The 23,591-nt window shown below is 38.6% G+C and overlaps 1 protein-coding gene across 2 annotated transcripts; it reads left to right on the forward strand.

The window, feature by feature from the left end:
* Window positions 1-8,718: 8,718 nt before the first annotated feature.
* On the forward strand, window positions 8,719-21,921 carry LOC136715694 (poly [ADP-ribose] polymerase tankyrase-2). Of its 2 annotated transcripts, XM_066693049.1 has the most exons (27): window positions 8,719-9,490; window positions 10,149-10,373; window positions 10,690-10,785; window positions 11,216-11,252; window positions 11,760-11,835; window positions 12,160-12,254; window positions 12,343-12,409; window positions 12,508-12,694; window positions 12,792-12,913; window positions 13,079-13,170; window positions 13,329-13,407; window positions 13,598-13,769; window positions 14,072-14,151; window positions 14,379-14,524; window positions 14,703-14,868; window positions 15,068-15,287; window positions 15,493-15,602; window positions 16,279-16,467; window positions 17,418-17,670; window positions 17,788-17,870; window positions 18,000-18,120; window positions 18,369-18,466; window positions 18,907-18,981; window positions 19,275-19,380; window positions 19,779-19,965; window positions 20,223-20,379; window positions 20,497-21,921. In XM_066693049.1, exons 1-27 carry the CDS (start codon window positions 9,271-9,273, stop codon window positions 20,557-20,559), a joined length of 3,522 nt encoding a protein of 1,173 aa, XP_066549146.1. In that variant the 5' UTR covers window positions 8,719-9,270; the 3' UTR covers window positions 20,560-21,921. The 2 variants fall into 2 exon arrangements, with proteins under 2 accessions (XP_066549146.1, XP_066549147.1); XM_066693050.1 differs by lacking the exon at window positions 16,279-16,467 and having other exon boundaries at window positions 8,721-9,490.
* Window positions 21,922-23,591: the final 1,670 nt, after the last annotated feature.

The following is a 23,591-nucleotide window of genomic DNA, read 5'->3' on the forward strand; positions in this document are numbered from 1 at the left end:
AGCTCTGCTCACTGCGCTGGCGCTCCGCGGTCCTCCAGCATATCAAACCGATTTGCATATCTCTCAGCAGACAGCCAATGGGAGGACGGATAAGAGGCCACCCAGCCAATCAGCGGCCTGTATGCCAGCCCAGGCTGTGACGCACAGGAGAGTCGCTGGCCGTGGCCGTGGAGGACGGGACAGCTGACAGCCACATAGGTCGCAGTCGTGCAGCGCAGATGTCCGCAGTTCTGCGCGGGTCTGCGCGACTCCACCAATGGGAGCAGCGGGACTCTGCATATCTGCGCAGAACTGCGGAGATGTGCGCTACAAAGACGCGACATTATCTGTATTGGAAGAGCTCTGCTGTCTCTAGTGGAGTATTGTATTCATTTTACCTGGCGCAAACGAAACTACTTTTGATATTAATTTGCAGACTACCTAGTCTTTAAATATGGGCGTTTCTTAGTTAATAACTATTTAAACATATTAATTAGGTGATTGCGTTAAAAAATAGACCTTCCTTTTGCAGTGGACTGTTCATACCTGAAAAGAAAGAAAGTGTCATGTTTTTTTTTAATTTAATGTTGCAGTGATACAATTTTACAATAATGAACAGAAAGATTAAAATAATTACAATATGACAGCACTGAAGTTACTGAAGCACCCTTTTGTTCAAAACTTGGCTCTGGTTTCAATGTGCTGCCTATTCAGGCCTATTCTCCGTAGTAGTATCTTACTGTATTTAGCTTCACTGTATTGCATTACTGTGTTGTATTTTCAATTCGGTGAAGCAGACGGTAGTGTGTGTTTATATATTAACAACATGTCTGATCCAAGCTGATATGTTAAATTCCTGAAGCAAGATCATAATAAACCCAAACAGTGTCAGACGGGGCGGATATGAATTCAAACTTTGAGACATCACCGACATGTCAGGCATTCATTATGTTGCATGAAACAAAGTATACCACAACCGGGGGGTTGTATGTTACTGTTTGATATATCTTACAGAGTTACACAATCCAGAATATTAGGTTTCCATTAAGACAAGAACAAAAGAGTACTTAATGTTTGATGTTAGGATCTGGCTATCCTGATTAGTCTAATATTAAAGTAATAGACTGAGGCACAACACTAGCCAACACCAACATTTGAAGCTAAATCAATTTTTCCACTCTTCATGTTCAAATCTGAATTTAGTAGAATCAAAAGCCATCACTAATGGAAGTCTTTTGGTCACTCTCACCCTAGCCCAATATCTATACTAACCCTAGTCTGACTCTTCATCCGAATTATAATGCTGATTGATTGTTAGATAGAAAACTTTGTAGAATAATTTGTGTTATCTAGAACTGAAGTCTCGCAATTAAGTTCATCAGAGTTCAAGCACATTGTCTCTACCCATTTCAAGCACCTATGTATGACATTACAGAGATACAGTACATTTAAGGAAATGATTTGTTAAACTTTGGAGATTCCAGCAGTGTTGGTAACCCTGTGTGTTACAATGATACATGTGGTGAATCACTTCTGTTAATCGTAGTGGGATATTGCAGTTATGGGGAGGGGCAGGAAGAGATTACGTGTAAGATATTAAAAAGATAAGCCAGCTTTCACATTCCCTAGGACATTTCACAAGAATATTTAGCTAAATACTGTACATGTAAAATTATAAAGTACTTGATCTATAAAAATGATTCACAAGTCATTAACAGGCTGTGGTGTGAAACTAGGTTCTTCACATCTTTACTGTACTATTAAAATCATGGCTCAGGTCAGTATTTTGTTTGGGAAGGTTTTGATTATTTGTCCCTAAGACTAAATAACTTTGCATAGAAATCATCTATATGAATGAAAAACATATGATGGTAATAATAATTCCATTGCTATGATAATTATGGCCACTACCGGTAATAATTGCTGACCTTTCAATAAAATGTAGTAATCACTGCTGGACACAAAGCTGTCCTCTTTTGGATACACAGATTTAACATATTTTGAATTGTTTTAGCAGTACTTTTAAAATGAACCTGAGGATTTGATATTGGTGAGTGAGAGCGGAGTCAGGAATAGCCTGTTCAAAGGTCTGATAAGGACAATGGAAGGACAGATGGCAGCTGTTGAAATTTAATCTGGTTCAAGTTGAGGAATTCCTTCTGTAGGTTCACCAAGTGGGTCTGTGGACAAGTGAATTCATATGAAACGGATGTATTGAACCCTGGAATGCATGTCTTTAGAATATTAATATTACGTTGAGGAAACTCATTTGGAAATGTTATTATTATTCAATTATTCAAGCTACAAATTAAAAATACATGATTGGTGATCCCTAATAATGAGATTTTGAGTTGGTTGGGAAAAAACAACAACTGACAGTTCACAGGTTGGACTGAAATGACCGCTCTTCACTCCTGGCAAGGCCATGTACTTTGACAAGTTATTTCTGTTCCAAATAAATTAATCTATGGCATGATTTTAAAGAAGACAGATACTCACCAAAGGCAGTTACATTGTCATGGCTTTCAGGCTCATGGAAACAAAATTCCTGTATTTGTTTAATTTATTTAGTATTAGTTCCTAATAACTACAATGCTTTTGAAGAAAAAAGCAACTCCATAACTGTTTAACTGTTATCATTAAAATGGGATTAACTGGGTGGATTACAATACATAAACCTTGTTCAGGTTTAGTAACAAAACCAAGGCTCAGTTATTGGCTTCCTTCTATAACATCAGACGTATTGTTCTAGAAATGTTGTCAGTCTTCTTGTCACCTGTCTTTGATCCCAGAACATTAGACTAATTAATTTAATTGTTTTTAGAAGTTGATTTGATTAAATAATGCCTGCTGGGATCCATGAAGTAACTTTCAAAAGTTAAATTGAGTATGCCTTTACATATCAGAAAGATCCCAGCAGTCCAAGCCAAGAGCAGAAACAAACAAATGTCTAGAGCAGGCAGTGCTGACATTTTGAAGAACAACACACTGCTAATTATAATACACATTGTCAGGAGAAGAAGGAAAGAAAGCTTTATACAACACTGCTAAAGTGTTTAACAACTGAATTGTTCCTTTATTTCTGCTGCGATATATTTTGAGTGTGAATGGCCTTGGACACAGCCGACAGATAAATAAAGCATAGCATGAGAATCATCATAACGAACGGCACATAAACATAAATATAAATCTCAAGCTTTAAATTGATTAGACTCTCATAATACAAATTTAACTGCAATGCAAACGGCTCTCTCTGTATGTCTATTATGTTATTCATTCAATTTAGAAAGATAACAAAATATTTGTTTATGATTCACATATAATTCACAGTTGTCATACCAAGAGTTCACGAGAGTAGGATTAAGTCATTGTTGGATTTAATTCCAGGCACGTACACACATAGCTGTCCAACATGTTGGCAGCTGGAGTGCAGTCAGGAGAGAGTAACCTGAGCACTGATTGGTCTAAATGTTTCACACACTTGTAAAACAGGAAGTTGCAGTGCTCTCTGCAGATATAAATAATTGACTGACAGGTCTGAGTGGTCTAAGGACATGCTACCGATTCTTTGGAATAAGTTTTATTTTGAATAATTTCATTAAATGTTTTTTTTTTCTATTTTCATTTTTTTAAGTGAGAAATTATGGGATACAAATGGGAAATGTTTCTGTTATGGTTACAAATGTGTGTCCATGACACTTTCACTTATCAAGGGCAAAATTAGCTAACATCATACAATTGTCTTGTACATAATAATTATTATTTATTGTATGTATTTACCTCTTAAGTGTACTGCATGAGAATGGTACCATTTAAGGCAATGGTTCATTTCACAGTGTCAAAACCTTGTACCATCCTATATAATACAAAGATAGAGCTCCCCTGTTGTTCTAGAAACTTGTGTATATGACCTTCAGTGTGGTTTATTAATGTGGACTGTATTTATAGTTTGAACTTCATAATAGCACAATGCTGTTGGAAAAAGTATTAATGATTTCCTGAGAAATAACACACAATACTGGGTGGGGGCGAATTCTCGGTCTGCATTGGCTTGGGTTCAAGTCCTTATTTTGCAGCCCTTACTAAATAAAATACAGTAATTTTGTATGTATTTTACACATAGAACTTTAACTAGAAACAAATAAGGTATATGTTAAGTAAGGTCATTATTGAGTAAGAAAGTAAATATAAAGTTATATATCTAAATTAAACCTTTGAACTTCACCCATCTATATATAAATTATATTCTTATATTATAAATCAAGTTAAAGTTTTCCGCAATTCCCCTCTTAATGTTTATTTTGACTTAAGTGTAATGTCATTAATAGTGTGTTAATTAAGATTAAAGAGATAGGAATTAATTGCAAACTTTACAAAGCAATTTATTATTCTGATGTTTGCATGTGTAAAAAGAGTGGAATCATAAATACAACAAGTATTTGTTATGAAAATATTTCAGTCATGTTGGGAGGAAGGGAGTGGATTAATCATGCTTGAAGCAGGTGTTTTATTCGATATAAACATCAGGTTTTCTTTCCTTTCTTTTTATTTTTTAACTCTCAGATACACTGTTTATAAACCTACTGTTCTGAAAACCCTCCTTTGAAGATAACATGAATGGTATTCATCTGTGCATCTGTGTTTAAGAACAGAGCTAGAAAATATAATCACGTATCTGGAATTATTATTACAAATGGTAAACAAAAGACCTGTTATAACAGAAGCAACCACAACAGAATAGGCTGGTGCATGCAGTGAAAATTGCCTTCGTATGGGAATGAGCAAATATGAATGTTGAAACCTTAAATGTCGGGGTTATTTAAGTTCCTCTGGAGTGGAAAGTTACTTAATGAACACCCAGTGCGGTAGTTATAAATCAGACTGGCAACATAATTATACTTTATAGGTTTCAAGTGCAACAGTAGAATGCCAATGTTATTTCTCCCATGAGATATTAAGAAGTTCAAAAACAGAATGTATTTACACACACTTTTCTGCTCAGATGTTTATTTCCTTTGAACAAAATTGCTTTGCTGCAATTAATGATCTACTGAGTAACAAGTATAGACACCACGGTCAGTTTGATCATCTCCATACTTTGATGGATGACATTTCATGCTTCTTGACAGAAAGTGATCCTAGATTGTTTTTATTTACATACAGTGATTTTTCCAACGGTGCTGCAGAGCACACAATATTGCCAAATTTCTGAATCTTAAAATAGTCAAGTTATTTAGTAAACTTATATGTATCAACCCATATTCAGACCAAGATAATGCCTTGTTTTCCATTAAGTATACCTTTAAATTGTTAAAGTAACTGATATCTAAACCTTCAGTGAAGTATGTAGTGAGTGACCTTCATTCCTTTGATAAGGTGGGCTGTTATCACATTCTATACATTATTCCACAATGTCAGACCCCTACATGAATGATATGAGTGCTGATGGAGGGATGGCTATTTTAAAATACTAACAGATATGCAACATTAGGAGTATGCGAATGCGATAGACAAGAACTGTGTCAGGACTGAGACAGAAGCATCTGACACATTCCAGAAATGTCGATCTCTTGCCCTTATTAAAATGTGTATTTACTGGAAGAGAGGTAACTGGGTTTTTTAGTAAGTCACCAAAAAGAGGAATGTTCAAGGTCAAAAAAGCCAACAGCCAATCAAATCCTATTTATTCTCCCACTCTACTTATCATGCTTTGATCAAATTAGGGCAAGGGGCCAGAGTGATAGAGGTGCCTGGAGGCAGGGTTGTACTGCTTAGACCAACTGAAATGTGGCCAATTTAAGATTAGAAGACATTTGCATAGTTACCACATTGCCTTATTTGTTATAAAAATAGATTTCGTTTTGCAATACAATGGGAATGTGCCATCAGACCTTATTAGCAGGCTCATCTGCAAACCTGTAGCTGTACATTCATCAAAGCAGCTGTATTGTAGTATTCTTGTTACTTTACTTGTGAACTTTGTGAGTTTACTTAAATAAAAAAACTAAATACAAGGAATTGTATTTATGGAGAAGAAAACATTTTGTGCTGGAATAGTGTAAAAACAAACAAACAACAAATGGTTTGAAATAGATTAGTTATTGTAGTTTTGATTGTAGCATGTGATATTCTGAGAAAATTCTTTTAAAAAGTACTTTTAACACACATTTAAATTGATATCAGATTTTACACCTGAATACACCAAAAATATGTATACTTCTTAGAAAACATCCGTTGAAATATCATCCCCCCCAAAAAAAGTCACAAAAGCTAATACTCTAGTGTGACTTGAAAGTTAAAAATTAACCTCATGATTTAATTTACAAATGTTATCTAGTTAACCCAGATGTTACAGTTTGTAAGATCTACATTCAGTGGCAAGTGACACAAAATCAAATGGCTCATTTATAAAAGTATTTGCATTGTTAATGTGAGTGAAAATGCCACTGGTAAAACAAATTACTGCCACAAAGAAATCACTTTGAAAAGAAAAGTGGCAATTAATAACTAGAATCTAAAGTATTTGAACAGGAAATTAAAGTCTGAATTGTATTTCCTTCTTCCTATGTAAGAAAATCTGTAGATTTCAACATGAAAAGAACAGAACAACTTCAATAACCACTGACAATCACTGTTGAACGTATTAAAAGTTTGTTTGTTATAAAACGTCTGTTTTCCTTATTAAACACCCACACAAGAATGTTTCCAGTACAAATGAGAAATAAGATAAATGTTGATTGACAAAGCAGTCGTGGATCTGTTGCTTTCTCTAAAATAATTAACTAAAATATTCCCATACTTTGTTAATAATAATAACTTTTTTTTACTATATAAAATATAACCTTATGTCAACAATGTATTTCATAGCTTTTTAAAAATGTTTTTCCAGATTGTACTATTAATATTCATAGGTTAAATTCTTCCTTCAATACTGAAAAAGGTAACTGGTTGGTTAACCAATTAATCAAAATAACCACGAATATAATAATTAAATATAAATAATTTTAAAAATATATAATTTAAACAAACATTTATTTACTGAATGTAATCTCTATTCTGGATAGTTCAGGTATTTTTAGAAGACTTTATTGCCATCTATTGGTGGAAAAATGTAAACCACAATTTGTCTATATTACTATAATTTCTTCAATAAACAAAAGTTTAGTGCAATATTTCTCTAACCTACTCATAATAATAATTCCGTTAGACCATTCCTATATTCAGATACATAACAATACAAACATAAACGTGAGTTAAAAAACATATTTTCTAATTTTCTTCTTGTGATTTTTTTTAAACATTCAACAATTAATTAAATATATACACAAAATGATTTAAGATATCACTTACAAATATGTACTTAATATTTAAAAAAAGTTTAATATTAAATAAAACATGTTATAACACTGAGCCAGTAAAATTAGTTGTCTACCAATTAGTCTCTTAAACCATAATGTTGTGTCACAGAGTTAAGATGAAATACTGCCTGGCAAAGGCAACAACTGAACAATCAAAACAATGGTATACATGTGATATTGCACTGCCAACACAAGAAGCTGGCAGTAACAACACCCTGAGCCCCATCACTAGTAAACACCAGGATTTGAAGCCAAGCCAATGAAAATCCACACCTATCACAGTAACACAATAGGAGTTATAGCATTGTTAATGGGAGACTATGATTACAGGGATCTCTAAACCTAACCTAACGCCGGAGCAAAAATATAACCAGAATTTCACCAATAAATTCAACTTAACATAACAAAATCTAGCAAAGGTATCTCAATTATATTCTAAAAACAACCTAGATGTAGATGTAAATCCATTCTTACCTTCATCTGTTTCACAAATTACAATTTACTTTGCAAATGGTCGAATTTTTTGTTATTTTGAAGGATTGAGCTAAATAATTAATGAATGCATTTTAACAATTATTTAGCATAGAACCTGAATAATGTTTAGTGTAACAGTGCCAAACTCAGTGACAGCATAATCCAATGTACATCAATAGGTAACCTACCCCATTTGAATCACTAAAAAAGGGAATATCAAAAAGTTAATGGCAATCTACACACTCCCCACACTAGAAAAGTGATTTAACTTGAATGGAAGTATATTATTATTACTTTAGTACAGGGGTTCCCAATGTCTGGGGATGGAGGGCCAATTTCCAGAGTTTGCATGGGATGGGAAATGAACCACTGATGAAAACGAAATATGTCCCAAATCATACCTTTTTTTCCCCTATAACTTTATGGAAGGGAACATTTATTAACTTTAATTGTTGTTTTATTATTTCCCCCAAAATTACATGTGCAATTTGTAACATGTGCAATTTCGGAAAATGTAAAAATACAGTAAAGGTTCAGAAAAGGGAGGGTTTAAGGTTGGCTTTGGAGGCCGCACAAAAGATCCTCGAGGGCCGCATTTGGCCCCTGGACAGCACTTTGGGAACCCCTGCTCTAGTAACTCTGTCCCCCTATGGGAGTTTATTTTTAGATCACCGCATTGTAGTTAATTTGCAGAGAATCACTGTTTGTAAAGGTGCACCACTATGGATGACTATGCATGCCAAAATTAAAATAATAATAATAATAATACACAAAGAAATTAATAATTAATTCAATCAATGTTGACATAAATTCCCGTGCATTGATTTGGCCATTGCAACATTTATTTACAGGTTGACTGATTTCAAAATGTGTTTATCCGTGTATTTCTTTCCACATTGTTTGATTAATTGATTCTTCTCGCTGTGCGTGTGTCTGGTGCTGGCAGGGGCCGTCCTGCACACAGCGGCACTGGCGTGTTTACAATACGGGAGCTTTGCGGCAGCCAACCACGTCAGCGGCGCCCGGTCACCGCCACCCCCGGAGCGCCCAGGTAGGCAGGGCTCAGGCGAGGCTGTGTCTGCGGAAGGCCGACGGACCACTGCCGGTGTTTTATTGAGGACTACGGTGAGCAGTTGTGGGTGAGGAACCTGGAAGACACTCCTTTAGTCTCGGAATAATGCGGTGTATAGCATGGTCGACATAGGGAAAGAGGGCTGAAACTGTTTTGGATCCAGTCGAGCGGTGGCTTTTCCCCGGAGGAACCGGCCAGGGCAGCTGGAGCCTGTGGGATTTGATCTGGGTGTTTTAATGTCACTGATCAGATTGTGTAGCAATGATCTCGACCTGTCGGTGATCCATTGAGGGGCCTGGACTGTTGTGCTGCGGCCTCGGTGCTCCAGCTCTGAGGATCCGCCGCTCCGGCCAGCGTCGCGGTGAAGACGAGACCCACACTGCGCCGATGTCGCTTCTCCGGTGTTCGGGCATCTCCGGTTTTGGTGGTGGTGGTGGCTCGGCTCCGACCGGGATGGATACCTTGGGGGCCGGCGAACCGACCCGGGAGCTGTTCGATGCCTGCAGGAACGGGGACGTGGAGCGGGTGAGGAAGCTGGTGAACCCCGACAATGTCAACAGCCGAGACACGGCAGGCAGGAAATCGACCCCGCTGCACTTCGCCGCTGGTAAGACAGGCCTCTGGTCGCTGATTACACCTTGCTTTCATTAACCGTCTCTCGGTGATATGCAATAATGATGTTAGTGTATGTATCTAAAGAACTACATCTATAACAGAACTATAGCCAATGCTGTATTGCAAGACATTAATGTTAGGGTTTCTCTAGTTCTGGACGTTTTCTTGAATGCAATATTACACAAGTTGTATTTATTTTATTGTATGTAAATTACATCATCTGCACATCAATATTCAATGCATGCTTAATATGCAATGCAGCAAATTTAGAAGCTTTTTACATAAACCTATTTAAATCTGTTGGGTCCTACTAATTTGACTTAAGAGACCAAGCATGTTGTTTATTGGCCTCCTTTTCCCAGATAATTGGTTGTGACAGTCTTAATACTATATTTGCATTCAATACAATTGATTCTTACCTGTCCATTCAGTTCAGGAAATGATGACAGGGTGGTATTGTACTGAGCCTCAGTAATAACAGTGATAGCAATAACCCCCCCAAGCTAGGAAATGTTAGTCACAGAATGTATGTCAGCGATTGTGGATTATAGTACAAAAAACGGGCCAAAATCTGAATTTATTCTCGGATCGCTCCATAGATGTCCGTGGTTCCTTTGGTCATGGGTCTAACGTGTTGTCCAATTCTCCAGGGTTCGGCCGCAGGGATGTTGTCGATTACCTGCTGCAGAACGGTGCCAATGTCCACGCACGGGACGATGGGGGCCTGATCTCCCTCCACAACGCCTGCTCCTTCGGTCACGCCGAGGTCGTCAATCTGCTGCTGCGGCACGGGGCCGACGCCAACTCAAGAGACAACTGGAACTACACCCCACTACACGAGGCTGCGATCAAGGGCAAGATTGATGTCTGTATAGGTGAGACGGGGCCCTGGAGTCGGCTCTCCTCTGCCACGGTCGACCGTCCATCAGTGCTATTCAAAGGATTTCATCTCATAATGATGCTAAAGGACTTGCGCTTTGTTCCTGTTAGGAATCTGCATGTGCTTTCTGTTACAGCTTTTCACGGTCGATTCTGTCACATCAGTTGAGGTTTTAATGAAGATGTACTGTTACTAAAAGGCGAATTTGTGATGCAAAGTGTTTCCAATTTTTATATTAGCAAACAGCTGTTATTGGAGAAGTCTTGCCTGGAAACTGGTTATATGTGGAATGTTTTAATTTCCTACTCCAGTCCTCCTGCAGCACGGCGCGGAGCCAACGATTCGTAACACAGATGGGAGAACCGCGCTGGACCTAGCGGAGCCGTCCACTAAAGCAGTCCTGACTGGTGAGAGCTATAGAAGAGATTAAGGAAAACAATCTTCCTGAAATCCCTGACATCAAAGAGAGATTAGTGCTTCGCAAGTTTTAATATCGAATGGCATCAGTGCGCATTGACATGTATAGAAACCCTGATCTTCATTTAGAATTAAAACAACCCAAATAATCTTGGCCACAGACATTACTACCAGTATGTCTGTCTGCTCTATGTAGACATGTCTTTGTTTAATAGAATAAAATACATATTTATTTAACCCTCAAACAATAATTGCAGTTTTTGATTTTAATTTATCAACAAGCACAACATGTAATAGTGTGGACTGTATGAAATCCTACATTTGAAGCCTTTATCAAATTAAATACATTTGTTTCATGCCAGTGAAGGGTTCTCATCCTATCTTTATTTCTCAAATGTTTGTTTTCTTTCTTTGATCTAGGTGAATACAAGAAGGATGAGTTACTTGAGAGTGCAAGGTACAGCATGTCTCCATTTTAAATGTTTTTATTCCAGCTAGTTTAATTCGCCCCTGAAGTGCAATCCAAAGCCCTAAGCAAATTCAAATAATTACAGAGATAAACAGGAGATTAAGATCTTTTAAGGATGGCGTGGTAATTAAATACAGTGCTCAGTTAAGTCTTAATAGCATCTGCGTTTTAAAGCGTAAGAATGGATTTTAATTTGTCTAATTCACTACGCAGTCTTTTGACCCAGGGGGATAATTAACTGTATAATAAGGTAACTTACATTAGCAGTTGCATTATTTTCTTATAACAAAATAAGAAAAATGTTTACTGACATTATTAAAGAATTAGAATTTGTTAAGCTCAAGAAATTTAAAAATGTATTTGTCAGTAGCCAGAAATATATCGGATTCCATTAAAAAATATTACACCGTACATAGTATCTGTACATCAAGTGTATTATGCCTTATCTAATCTATACTATTCAAGTGTTCAATCTGTTCTCCCTTTACTTTTCAGAGGTGGAAATGAAGAGAAAATGATGGCTCTTCTTACACCATTAAATGTTAACTGCCATGCTAGTGATGGGAGGAAGGTAATTGTAGTTTTTCACCATTCATTTCTCCTACACAGGCCTGTTTGTGTAATATATTGAAATACTTAATCTTCTAAAATAAAATCGGAACAGCATTGCATTCTTGCGTACCTGTCATTTCCTTTCAAAGTGACACAAATTTGGCCTCTTGCTAAAGGGATGGGCATGTCTTATGTTTCATTTGTCTAGGATTAAACCATGGGTTGCTTAGAGCTTGTACTTGTATTGAAACATCTTTCAGTGGAAGCTTTCTCACTTTATTACAAAGTGTGAAGATGTCTGTATCAATGGGTTTGGAGTACAAATGTGTTTTTACTATTCCAGTCCACTCCATTGCACCTGGCTGCTGGATACAACCGAGTCAAAATTGTACAGTTGTTATTGCAGCATGGAGCAGATGTACATGCAAAAGATAAAGGGTAAACCAGTTTACATTGATTTACAAGAAGGATATCATTTTCAAATACATGCACAATAAACAAAATTAACTTTTCAAATCTCTTTCAGGGATTTAGTGCCACTTCACAATGCATGTTCCTACGGCCATTTTGAAGTTACTGAGCTCTTAGTGAAGGTAAGCCAGTGTTAATTCTCTATTGCTCGTTTGAGTTTTGTTTTAATTTGATCCTTTCTAGTTCATGGTTGATGATTAATTCCTCCTCGTCTTCCCAGCACGGTGCCTGTGTAAACGCAATGGACCTGTGGCAGTTCACACCGCTGCACGAGGCGGCCTCCAAGAACAGAGTGGAGGTCTGCTGCCTGTTGCTGAGTTATGGCGCCGACCCCACTCTTTTAAACTGCCATAATAAGAGCGCCATTGACTTGGCACCCACCACCCAGTTAAAGGACCGTTTATCTTGTGAGTCGCATTAAGAATTGCCTTAATTCGGTTAAGTGTATTAAGCTGATTTAAAAACAAAACAAGACAAGACTAATTGTCCTTTTGCTGCCTTCAGATGAGTTCAAAGGTCACACACTACTACAGGCTGCAAGAGAATCGGACATTGCCCGCATTAAGAAGCATCTTTCCTTGGAGACGATCAACTTCAAACATCCTCAGAGCTATGAAACAGCTTTGGTAAGACTTCGTAGTGCGACTGGGACTGTGCAATGAAAGATGATGTATAGCTAAATTATCTGGTATAGTGTGTGTTTTATTGAAGCCTTATTATCCGAGTTCTAAGATAATTCAAAGATTATCTGCGATTTAACCTGAAATTATTTTTTTTCCTCCCGGTGTCAGCACTGTGCAGCGACTTCTCCCTATCCCAAGAGGAGGCAAGTATGTGAATTACTACTGAGGAAAGGAGCCGATGTGAACGAGAAGACAAAAGAGTAAGTACCAGACACTTAACTCACTAGAAGAGTGACATGACTTTATGGTGGGAAAATGTAACTTAAATGAAAAGGTGAACCAGCATCTTATAAAATAGAAATAGAATTACTTGCCTAGTCTCTAAAAGACTTTTAAACGTATATATGGTTTGTTGCAGCTTCTTAACACCTCTCCACCTGGCTTCTGAAAAATCGCACAATGACATCATAGAAGTACTTGTGAAGCACGAGGCAAAGGTAGGGACAGTAATCGGTGGGTTTGTTTTTGTAGGTTTTATTTCTACAAAATAAATTGCAGTAGTGTTGCCATTAATAAGGTTAAAGCCATATATTACAACTTGAACAGCCTGTCATTTATGCTGCTAGCACTGTAAACATCTACATGGAGAGAAGGTACCTGCTTAGTTTGCTCTGTGTTTCTGTGTAGGTCAATGCTTTGGACAACCTCGGACAGACTGCTCTGCACAGGGCGGCCCACTGTGGCCATCTCCAGACCTGCCGTCTGTTGCTGAGTTCCGGATGCGACCCGTTAATAATGTCACTGCAAGGGTTTTCACCTTCCCAAATGGGTAACGAAAGTGTGCAGCAGATACTACAAGGTAGGGGGATGATAATAAGTCTCGACACAGGGCACATGCGTTGGTGCGAGCTGCTACAAATCCTATAGTTTTTTTGTTCACAATGATTTAGTTGTTTTATATAAATTGTAAGGAATAGTTGTTAGGATTTCCTATTTGTCGTTGTTTGATTGTGGGATTGAGATGATCAGTTGATGTAGATGATGTAAAATGATGGGTATAGGTATACATATTTCTGCCATGTTTTAAAAATTATGATTCTGGTTTAGCTCAATTGCTTCCTCAAATGGTCTTTATTAATGCTTTTATTTGCTATCCACCAGAGGGAGCTCTCATTGGAAATTCAGATGCCGATCGGCAACTGCTGGAAGCCGCCAAATCTGGAGACTTGGACATTGTAAAGGTGAGAACAGAAATGAACTCAGTATGATCGGAAGTCCCAGAAATTGTTTTGGATGCGAGTAACAGGTTTTTTTTGTTTTTTTTTTAGCATTCTGTAATGTAAATAAAGATTACATGACTTCATATATATATGTACAGGGGAATAAGCTCTATCCTAAGGTAGCTGGTCATCGCCACTGCAAAATATATGCCCCAGACGGATGATAATTAGGTGTGTTGTGTTTCCAGAAGCTCTGTACTCTCCAGAATGTCAACTGCCGGGACGTGGAGGGGCGCCAGTCCACGCCTCTGCACTTTGCCGCAGGTTACAACCGCGTGGCAGTGGTGGAGTTCCTATTGCAGCACGGTGCTGATGTTCACGCCAAGGATAAAGGGTGAGAATATACAGCAGGCCAGGCACTGAACACCACCTAATTCATAACAGATTATATATATTTATATATATATACAAAGATCTTCCCTTCCCTTGTCGATTCAGATCTGTTCTGAGAATTTCCCGAAAATTCTATCAGTATTCCTCATAGTCGTAATAAGGCTTCATATCCGTTTCAGTGGTTTGGTCCCCCTGCACAACGCCTGCTCCTACGGACACTACGAGGTGGCGGAGCTGCTAGTGACACACGGGGCCGTGGTCAATGTTGCTGACCTGTGGAAGTTCACACCTTTGCACGAGGCGGCAGCCAAAGGCAAATATGAGATCTGCAAGCTGCTGCTTCAGGTAAGGCCACAGTTCCTTCTGCTTCACGTCTGGCTGCATCGTTTACAACCCTCCTGAGATTTGACATTTCCCTGTGAAAATATCTTTGTGATTTGGGACCAAGAGTCAGCCTTCTGCAGTATTAGTTGGATAGACGAATATCCCCAGAACATATAACTTTTGAAGTGGAATTTATCTTAAGGAATTGTTTTTTTTTTAGCATGGGGCTGATCCAACCAAAAAGAACCGTGACGGGAACACTCCTCTGGACCTGGTGAAGGACGGAGACACAGACATCCAGGACCTCCTCAGAGGAGATGCCGCCCTGCTGGACGCCGCCAAGAAAGGCTGTCTGGCGCGAGTGAAGAAGCTGTGCAGTCCCGACAACGTCAACTGCAGAGACACACAAGGCCGGCACTCAACGCCTCTGCATTTAGCAGGTCAGTGCGGTTAAACAATCAAGTCATTTGTTAGTTCTCACTCACAGCGACACCTATGGTTATATACAAAATCAAAGCAGGGTCGTACATGAATCTCCTCATCTGGCTTCATGCGGTTTAAATCGTATGATGTCAAAGGGGGGCCAATCTGAAGGCATTTGTTAGTCTTAAAACCTCCTGTTTCGTCTGTGCTTTCCTTTCCCAGCCGGCTATAACAACCTGGAGGTCGCTGAATACCTCCTGCAGCACGGCGCCGAAGTCAACTCCCAGGACAAAGGGGGCCTCATCCCTTTACACAACGCAGCTTCATATGGGGTGAGTTCAAAACGCAGGCCCTTCAACTCGTCAGTTTTCAGAGCCGGCCCAATCAGGCAGATCAGTTCTAACCCTTAATGCAGGTCTTCCATTTGATACAGACTAACTGCACTAAAAGCCTTTTCCTTGAACTCAAAATCATGAACCCAATTGCTCCTTCAACTGTCTCCATACTTGTGCTCTGTCTATCCCAGTTATTTAATCCTGGCGGACGAGGGGTTGAGATTAAAACTGCTCATGTTAATGTGTAACATTCAGGGACCTTTCTTCCATTGTCATTTACCCATGATTGTACTCATTTGAAATGTACAAAAGAACATTAGCTCACTGTGCTAATTGTTTTTCATAACAAGGTATTTGAATGAGTAATTATTTTAATCCATGTCAATATAACCCTTTCCCTCCTCAGATATCTGTTATTGTGTAAGGGTTGCACAAACACATATAGGAGTTGAAGTGCATTGTTTCACACGTATGCGTAGTCCTTTGCCGGGTGTGGTCTTGTAAAATAGACACTTCGCTGGGTGTGGTACCTGCATCACTCCACACACAAAGCTTTAAGGGATCGTCTAACCGGAGACCAGCAGAAGGGAAAGGGTTAACTGGCTGGACGAAAATATGCAGACTTCACCAATAAAAATGCAAGGGCGTTTGCACTCATGTGTTTCATTTGCAGCATGTGGATGTGGCAGCTTTGCTCATCAAGTACAACGCATGCGTGAATGCCACAGATAAGTGGGCCTTCACCCCCTTGCACGAGGCCGCGCAGAAAGGGAGGACCCAGCTGTGTGCCCTGCTACTAGCGCACGGGGCAGACCCGACTCTGAAAAACCAAGAAGGGCAGTCTCCGCTGGACCTTGTGACGGTATTAGTGACATCTCGGTGTTGTCATCCAGTTCCAAGCTAGTTCAGGCACAGCTGGGGATCTCCCCCAACCTCCCCTGCCACCCCCACCTCTACCCCCTGACCACCCTGCACTTCCCAGACCCAGGATTTCAAATCTGCTCAGATGAGGAATTAACCAAACTCTGCTGCCCATGTCAGGTTCATAGTTGGAGATAGCACTTTTCAGTGGCAAGGTTTATTTATTGCCTTGTCCAATGGAAATGTCTTTTCATATTTGACACTTCAGTTTAACAGTTCAAAACATGCATTATATTCTTCTAAGTCAGGAAGAGAGCCCTGCTTTTTTATATTGACTTTATGTCTAGACTTTATTGACTAAATAGTAATTAGGCAGACCATTTGTCCCTGATTAAACATGTGCCTCAGTGATCTTTGAGCACACTAATTGCTTGGAATTTGTTGATAACATATCCACAGTATTGAAATCCCTCGGCAGGCGTTAGATATCCCCACAGGCAGATTTAGTTGAGGGAGCTTAATCTATCTCAATACTCATTACATGCTTCACTTGGTGTATTATCATGGGGATTTCTTATGATTTAGTTATTGACCGTTATCTAAGATACTGACTGTCAATTCTAAATGATGATGCCCCACATGAGATTGAAGTCAAGCAGTCGCATCAAGAAGCAATTGTAGGTTTCCATGCGATATGAAAACATGTCTAGATGGTCTTTCTCTCGATGGAGACATCGCCAGAGTCGGACCTTTGGCAGCTGTGTTTTTGGTAAGAGTTTGACCAGTTTTGAAAGACCTGAGCACACCTCATTCACAGTTTTGTGTCTGTTTGAGCTTCACGTCATTTCATTCACTCTCTTCTAATGGGATGAACATGATGCTCTCTTCCAGTTGCTTTTTAGGGTCCTGTCGTGGTGCTGAACTCGTTTTCCTTTTTGTCCTCTGTTACAGGCAGACGATGTCCGCGCCTTACTGACCGCTGCCATGCCTCCGTCAGCTCTGCCTTCCTGTTACAAGCCCCAGATCATCAGCGTGCCCGCAGCCTCCGCCGTCCCTCCCTCAACCATCTCCTCGATCTCCTCCAGCCCGGCCACCCTGTCGTCAGCCAGCAGTTTGGATAACCTGTCCGTGGGTTTCCCTGAGCTGCCGGTTCTCCTGGGGACCAGTGGGGCTGAAGGTCCGGTGGGGGTGGAAAAGGAAGAGGGTAAACGCTGCTCAGATTTCAGCATTAAACTTTTTTTTTTTTTAGATCTATTCTTATGACCACTAATGATAGATTTTTCTGTGACTCCATGGTTTGATTTCTCCTGCTTCTTCCCAGTTCTAGGAGTAGACCTGAGCATTAGCCAGTTTTTGAAGAACCTTGGTCTGGAGCATCTTTTAGACATCTTTGAAAGAGAGCAGGTAAGCAAACATTTCAAGTGTTTGGTTTTATAAATGTGTGGTTGAACCGATTACGTAAGAGCCAGTCATGACATCATGTACAGGACAGTGTGCTTAGTGTGATGTATTTTCTTTTATTTTCTTTTCTAGATTACCTTGGATGTCTTAGTGGAAATGGGGCACAGAGAGCTGAAAGAGATTGGGATTAATGCTTATGGACATCGACACAAAGTCATCAAAGCCGTTGAAAGACTCATTGCTGGTCAACAAAGTGGGTTTTAGGTCTCATTTTATATTTAAACCTGCACATATTTAAACAAATCCTGTTTTTCGGAAAGCGATCTCCTTCATAATTAACTGATGAACTCTATTGAAGTAAATTTGCTGACAATAACCTGTTATACGTTTATAAGTACATACATGTTTTGTATGTTTAGTGTTGATATCAGGTATGGATGTGTATGAGGAAGTTTTCTATGTGTTGCTATTTTTTAAAGTGCCTTTAATTGTCTAACGTAGGTCTGAACCCATACCTAACTTTGAACACTGCTAACAGCGGCACAATCCTCATTGACTTGGCTACTGAAGACAAGGAATTTCAGTCTGTGGAAGAAGAGGTACCACCTTATAGTGTTCCTATGGATTGAATTGAATGATCTTGCTAACGTTTTATCTTAACTGAAGTTTTGGGTAATATTTTTGGGTATATTCAACGTGTGGGATAATATGCTTACATTACAATCCTACAGGTACAGACTTGTTTTAAAAGTATTACAGATTTATCAAATAAAAAAAAGGGTGTCTTGGTCGCTCTCTGTATTCTGGCTGAATTAATCGCCCTAAGAAATATTATGAATTATTGCAATAAGTAATCCTTTAATTCATATAAACGTCAAATGTGACATTCTGTTACCGAATTCTAATCCATGTAAAGGAAGATTCTTTTGTTTCTTTGGTGGGGATGTGAGGTCCACATCCAAGCCGTGTCTCAATATTTTCCTAATCGATGTCTTTTTAAATCTGAAGTGGTTTTCTAATGATCCAGTGTGCTCAACAGATGCAGAGCACAATCCGAGAGCACAGAGACGGAGGTCACGCAGGGGGAGTCTTCAACAGATACAACATTGTAAAGGTGTGTTGAAGTGGGGACCTACGGCTGTAATTATAATCACTGGGATGGTGGATTTATACTCCAACGGTTCTGTTTTTAGATTTGAAGGATGTTCAAAGGACTCGGTTATATAAATCAAAAATGTAATAAAACTCTTTGTACCCTGTGGCGAGTTTAAAACCGAAATAGTTTGAAGTCCACAATTATAGTAAGACATTAAGTAGGCTACTGCTGAGAAATTAATCAGCTTTTTTTCCTTTTCTTCTTCAAGACAGTTAACTGCTGGTGCTTTAATTAAATCATTTTCATTTCAGATACAAAAAGTGTGCAATAAAAGGTTATGGGAGAGGTATACTCATCGTAGGAAGGAAGTTTCAGAGGAAAATCATAATCACGCTAATGAAAGGATGCTCTTTCATGGTGAGTTTGTGTGGCCCTGTTATCATATGAATCCATACTAACACTTATTGTTTTAACTTTCAATTGTCTGTCTAAATAATCTGCTAAAGACCTTGTGGTCAAAATGTTACACCTTTTCAAGTTAGTGGGGATTTTTGACGGGACATTTTTATTTTAAGATATGATTTCTTGTGTGAGGTTTAAAGGAAGTATTTGAAGGTTCTAGCAAGTCTCCAAACACACAATTTGAAATCCACTTAAACCGATCTACCAACATTCTATATAATTGCATAATTTACAGACCAAAACTGTACTTCTACCGGCACATAATATGCTTTGTAGTTGAGGCGAACGGTGCTCTCTCCAGGTCCCAGCTGTTCATTTCCAGCTGTGTATTAATGTGTACGGTTCTCCCGCAGGTTCGCCGTTTGTAAACGCAATTATCCACAAGGGCTTTGATGAAAGGCACGCTTACATAGGAGGCATGTTTGGAGCTGGCATTTATTTTGCGGAAAACTCATCCAAGAGCAATCAGTACGTCTACGGGATTGGAGGTGGGACTGGCTGCCCGGTGCACAAAGACCGATCTTGCTATATTTGCCAAAGGTAAGCAGTGCATTCAGTCGTGTCATCTACACAAATGTTAGGAATCATTAATATTTAAATGCTACCTGGGAGTCTTGACACAGGAAGGCTTGGGATGGGTTTTCTGTTTATTATTTTTGTGTGCGGTAGTGTGTGAAATGCCAGGGCACGGTGTTACGGAACATGTACGAATAGATTTTATTTTTTAATGGCGGGTGAATGTGATTATAGGATTTTTTCCCATGTAGAGAATTGATTTGTATGTTCTGCTGTTTCAGGCATTTGCTGTTCTGTCGTGTCACCCTGGGCAAGTCCTTCCTGCAGTTCAGCGCGATGAAGATGGCTCACTCGCCGCCTGGCCACCACTCCGTTACTGGCCGGCCCAGTGTGAACGGCCTGGCTTTAGCCGAGTACGTCATCTACAGAGGGGAGCAGGTACATATGAATTAACCCTTCCTCTACCAGTATTTTGATGAGCACAGCTGTTTGTTAGATATGGAGTTGAACCAGTGAATCGGTCATCGCCCTAATGCGCTGTTCTTTACTTTCCAGGCTTATCCAGAATATTTAATAACATATCAGATTATGAAACCAGAGTCGGCGGCCGAGGAATAAGAATGAAGTGGGCTTCGGTACAGGAGGATGTTTTTTGGGGGGGTTTGCCCTTTGGCTGGGGGGACGGGGGTTTAGGTGGTGGTTGTGGCAATACTTTCTGCATGGGAAATCTACAATGTTCATACTAACCTTTCTTGGTTTCCAACTGCTTGTTATTTTTCTCCCCCTCCCCCCCATTACAGCACTTTATCAATTTATACCATTCCTTAAACACAGATGAATTGGCCTGATTTTCTTGAACACATCGTAAAAACAGGCTCTGCACAGGGACGACACACTCTGTGTTTGCTTGTGAACCATCGATAGTTTCCAAAATAACACACTAACTCTTCTGTTTCCAGCGTTGCGCAAAAGCATAAAAGTGAACTATTTATTTTGTTTATGAAACTCGTTGTAAATAAGATTTTTGTACTAGCATGTTAATTTATTTTAAGTTGTAATATAAAACAATTGTCTGAAAGAAAGTGATTTGGCTGGGGGAGGGGGGTAAAGATTATTGTTCCCTTGAACCAGCAGGCTTTTCTGTTTTTCTGTATTAAAATAAGTATTTGTTCTGCTAGTTAAACATGAACACTAACCACCCTCCTATTGTTGTGGTTTGTCGGAAAGCTTTTCCACACAAATGTGTCTCGATATTTGGTTGTAATAGTTGCAACCAAAAAAAAAATGTTTACAGAACTGATCAAATATGGGGATGTTTTTCCCAGATACTACACCTTGTGTTATGTCCCTTAACTCTGAGGAAATGTGTGTATTGAAACTGCTACCCCAGCTGTGAGAAAATAGTTGCAAACTGTCAACCAGATTCACAAGTTTAAGACTCAAAAGTAGGTACAACTCTAAAATGGATGCAAGCGTTTGTGTAGTCTGGGTCTGCACAGTACCTTAATTATCATCTGGTTATTGAAGTGCTTTTTCCAATATGCCTTTTTTTTCTCTCTCAAGAAAAGAAATCCTAAAATGAGTTCCACGTAAAGTATGTTTTTCGTTTTATAAGATTTTCCTTTAAATCTGAATTTGTGGAAACTGGAAAAAATTGTATTGTATGTTTTACTTTTTTATTTTGTTTAGCAAATACACGTACATGTTGGATGCATTGCACTCTTTTATCCAGTCTCATTTAAAAGCTTGATACCATGTTAAAAACAAGTAGTATGCTATCACTGCATATATTGTTTTCTGAGGCACTTGTTTATTGTGCATGAAATTTCTGTCCGGGTTGTTTTTCTAAATGGTTGTCAAATTTGTGACGTACTGTATTAACAGTATTTGTGTAGTAAAGAATGCTGCGTTCATTTCATGGGACAAAGTGGTGAGAGCACTCCATGAACTTGCAGCAGTCAATAAAATCATTATACCGATGGTGACTTGTTGTTTTTTAGTGCTCATATTTAGCAAGTTAATTTTATCACTCACGAAATGTAGCATTATTGATGAGTTGTGCTGTTTTTTTGTTAGCAGTGAAAATGCAATACACTAATCCCTCGAGATACGTGTATAATTTTCTCCTTAAAGTAATTTATAAATGGACATCCAAGCAGGAGAATCAATTTGGAAATGCTCAATTGTCCTGGATCTCAATTTAACATTTTAAGTGTCTTTTTATTTTGTAGTGTTTCAGATCTGTGTTAATTGAATATGATTTGGTAACTGTATAATGTCTTGACTGAAAAATCATTCATATTGTAACCTTGTAATAGTGTACTAGAGGTGTATAAAAGATGGTGTCTGAGTAACGCATGTAATCACATTTCCAATGTTTGCTATGTGATGATTCTCGCCCTCCCATATCTCGAAGGATTACTGATATTCTTTCCCCATTCAAAGCATTGGCCCAGGAAGTTGGAATATTCCTACTATGAATATCGATGTCTTTGATTTGTGCCACAAAAGAGTATACACCCATTTTTCCAGCTTTCTGTCATGGAAGGTTATGTTTTTTAAAATATTTTTTAAATGGATATAAAAATTCTATTTCTATCCGTTTCTCTCAGTTCAGATTTAACCCAGGTTTATGAATTCAGGTTTTTTAAAAGACATGTATTTCTTATCTTCCAGCAGATGGAGCTGTTGGATGGTTTCTTTGCGTTCTTATGTTTACACACAACTTTTTTTTTTAACATCTCAATGCAAGGTTCCCTCTCTTTGGTTTCTTATAGCATCTGTTGCTAATCTGAAACATGTCCAATTATCATAATCAGTCAGGTCTCTTTTGGTGAAAAAAGGGTGATCTAACTAAATCACTAAACACTTCAATTGATAAAAGCAAAGTACTTTTTATATATTAAAAAATGCATTTTAAACGCTAACAATTTTCTCAAAGTGTTTATAAATAAAATTGTCCTTTCAGTTTTGTAATGGGCAAAAATTCTGGGAACTTGTTCAGCATTATAATTTAAAGACGAGCTTTCACTCAATATTTGGTGGAATCACCTTACAGCAATTACAGCTGTGAGTCTGATGGGATAGGTCTCTACCAACTTTGCACACATAGATTTGGAAATATTTTACTATTCGAATACTCTGTCGAGTTCATAGGGGAGTGTTGATGGATGAAAATCATTCCACAAATGTTCCACTGTTTCCATTTGTACAGTGTAGTTTTGGCTGTGTGCTTCGGGTCATTGTCATGCTGAAAGGTGAACTTCCATCCACGTTTCAGCAGGTTTTCTTCTCAGACTACCCAGCAGAGGGAACCTACAGGAATTGCTGAATTAATCCTGAAATCATGTGAATCATGTGAGGGCAATTTCTTACACTTGAGCTAATTTAAGATTGTGGTGGAGACTTGTTCAACCAAGCTATTTCAATTTGCGTCTTAAATTTTCTGATTCCATGTGAAAAAATATAAAGGGGGTGTGGACTTTTTTTAGGCACTGTGTGTGAGAGAGTATTGCCTGTGTGGTGAAAGTTGTATTTTTATTTTATTTGCACACACTGATGTTTTTTCTTATTACATTTTTTGAAGGATCACATTTAAGCAGTTCAAGATCTTCACTAAATTTGTATTTATTTATATTGTTTAAATGTTT

The sequence above is a fragment of the Amia ocellicauda genome, chromosome 20 (genome assembly GCF_036373705.1).
Source record: "Amia ocellicauda isolate fAmiCal2 chromosome 20, fAmiCal2.hap1, whole genome shotgun sequence".
Taxonomy (NCBI): domain Eukaryota; kingdom Metazoa; phylum Chordata; class Actinopteri; order Amiiformes; family Amiidae; genus Amia; species Amia ocellicauda.

Coding starts and splice junctions, on each gene's coding strand:
- LOC136715694 (XM_066693049.1), top strand. CDS start 9,271: ATGTCGCTTCTCCGGTGTTCGGGCATCTCCGGTTTTGGTGGTGGTGGT. Junction 14,525..14,702: donor GTTCACGCCAAGGATAAAGG/GTGAGAATATAC, acceptor TATCCGTTTCAG/TGGTTTGGTCCCCCTGCACA. Junction 15,603..16,278: donor ACAACGCAGCTTCATATGGG/GTGAGTTCAAAA, acceptor TTTCATTTGCAG/CATGTGGATGTGGCAGCTTT.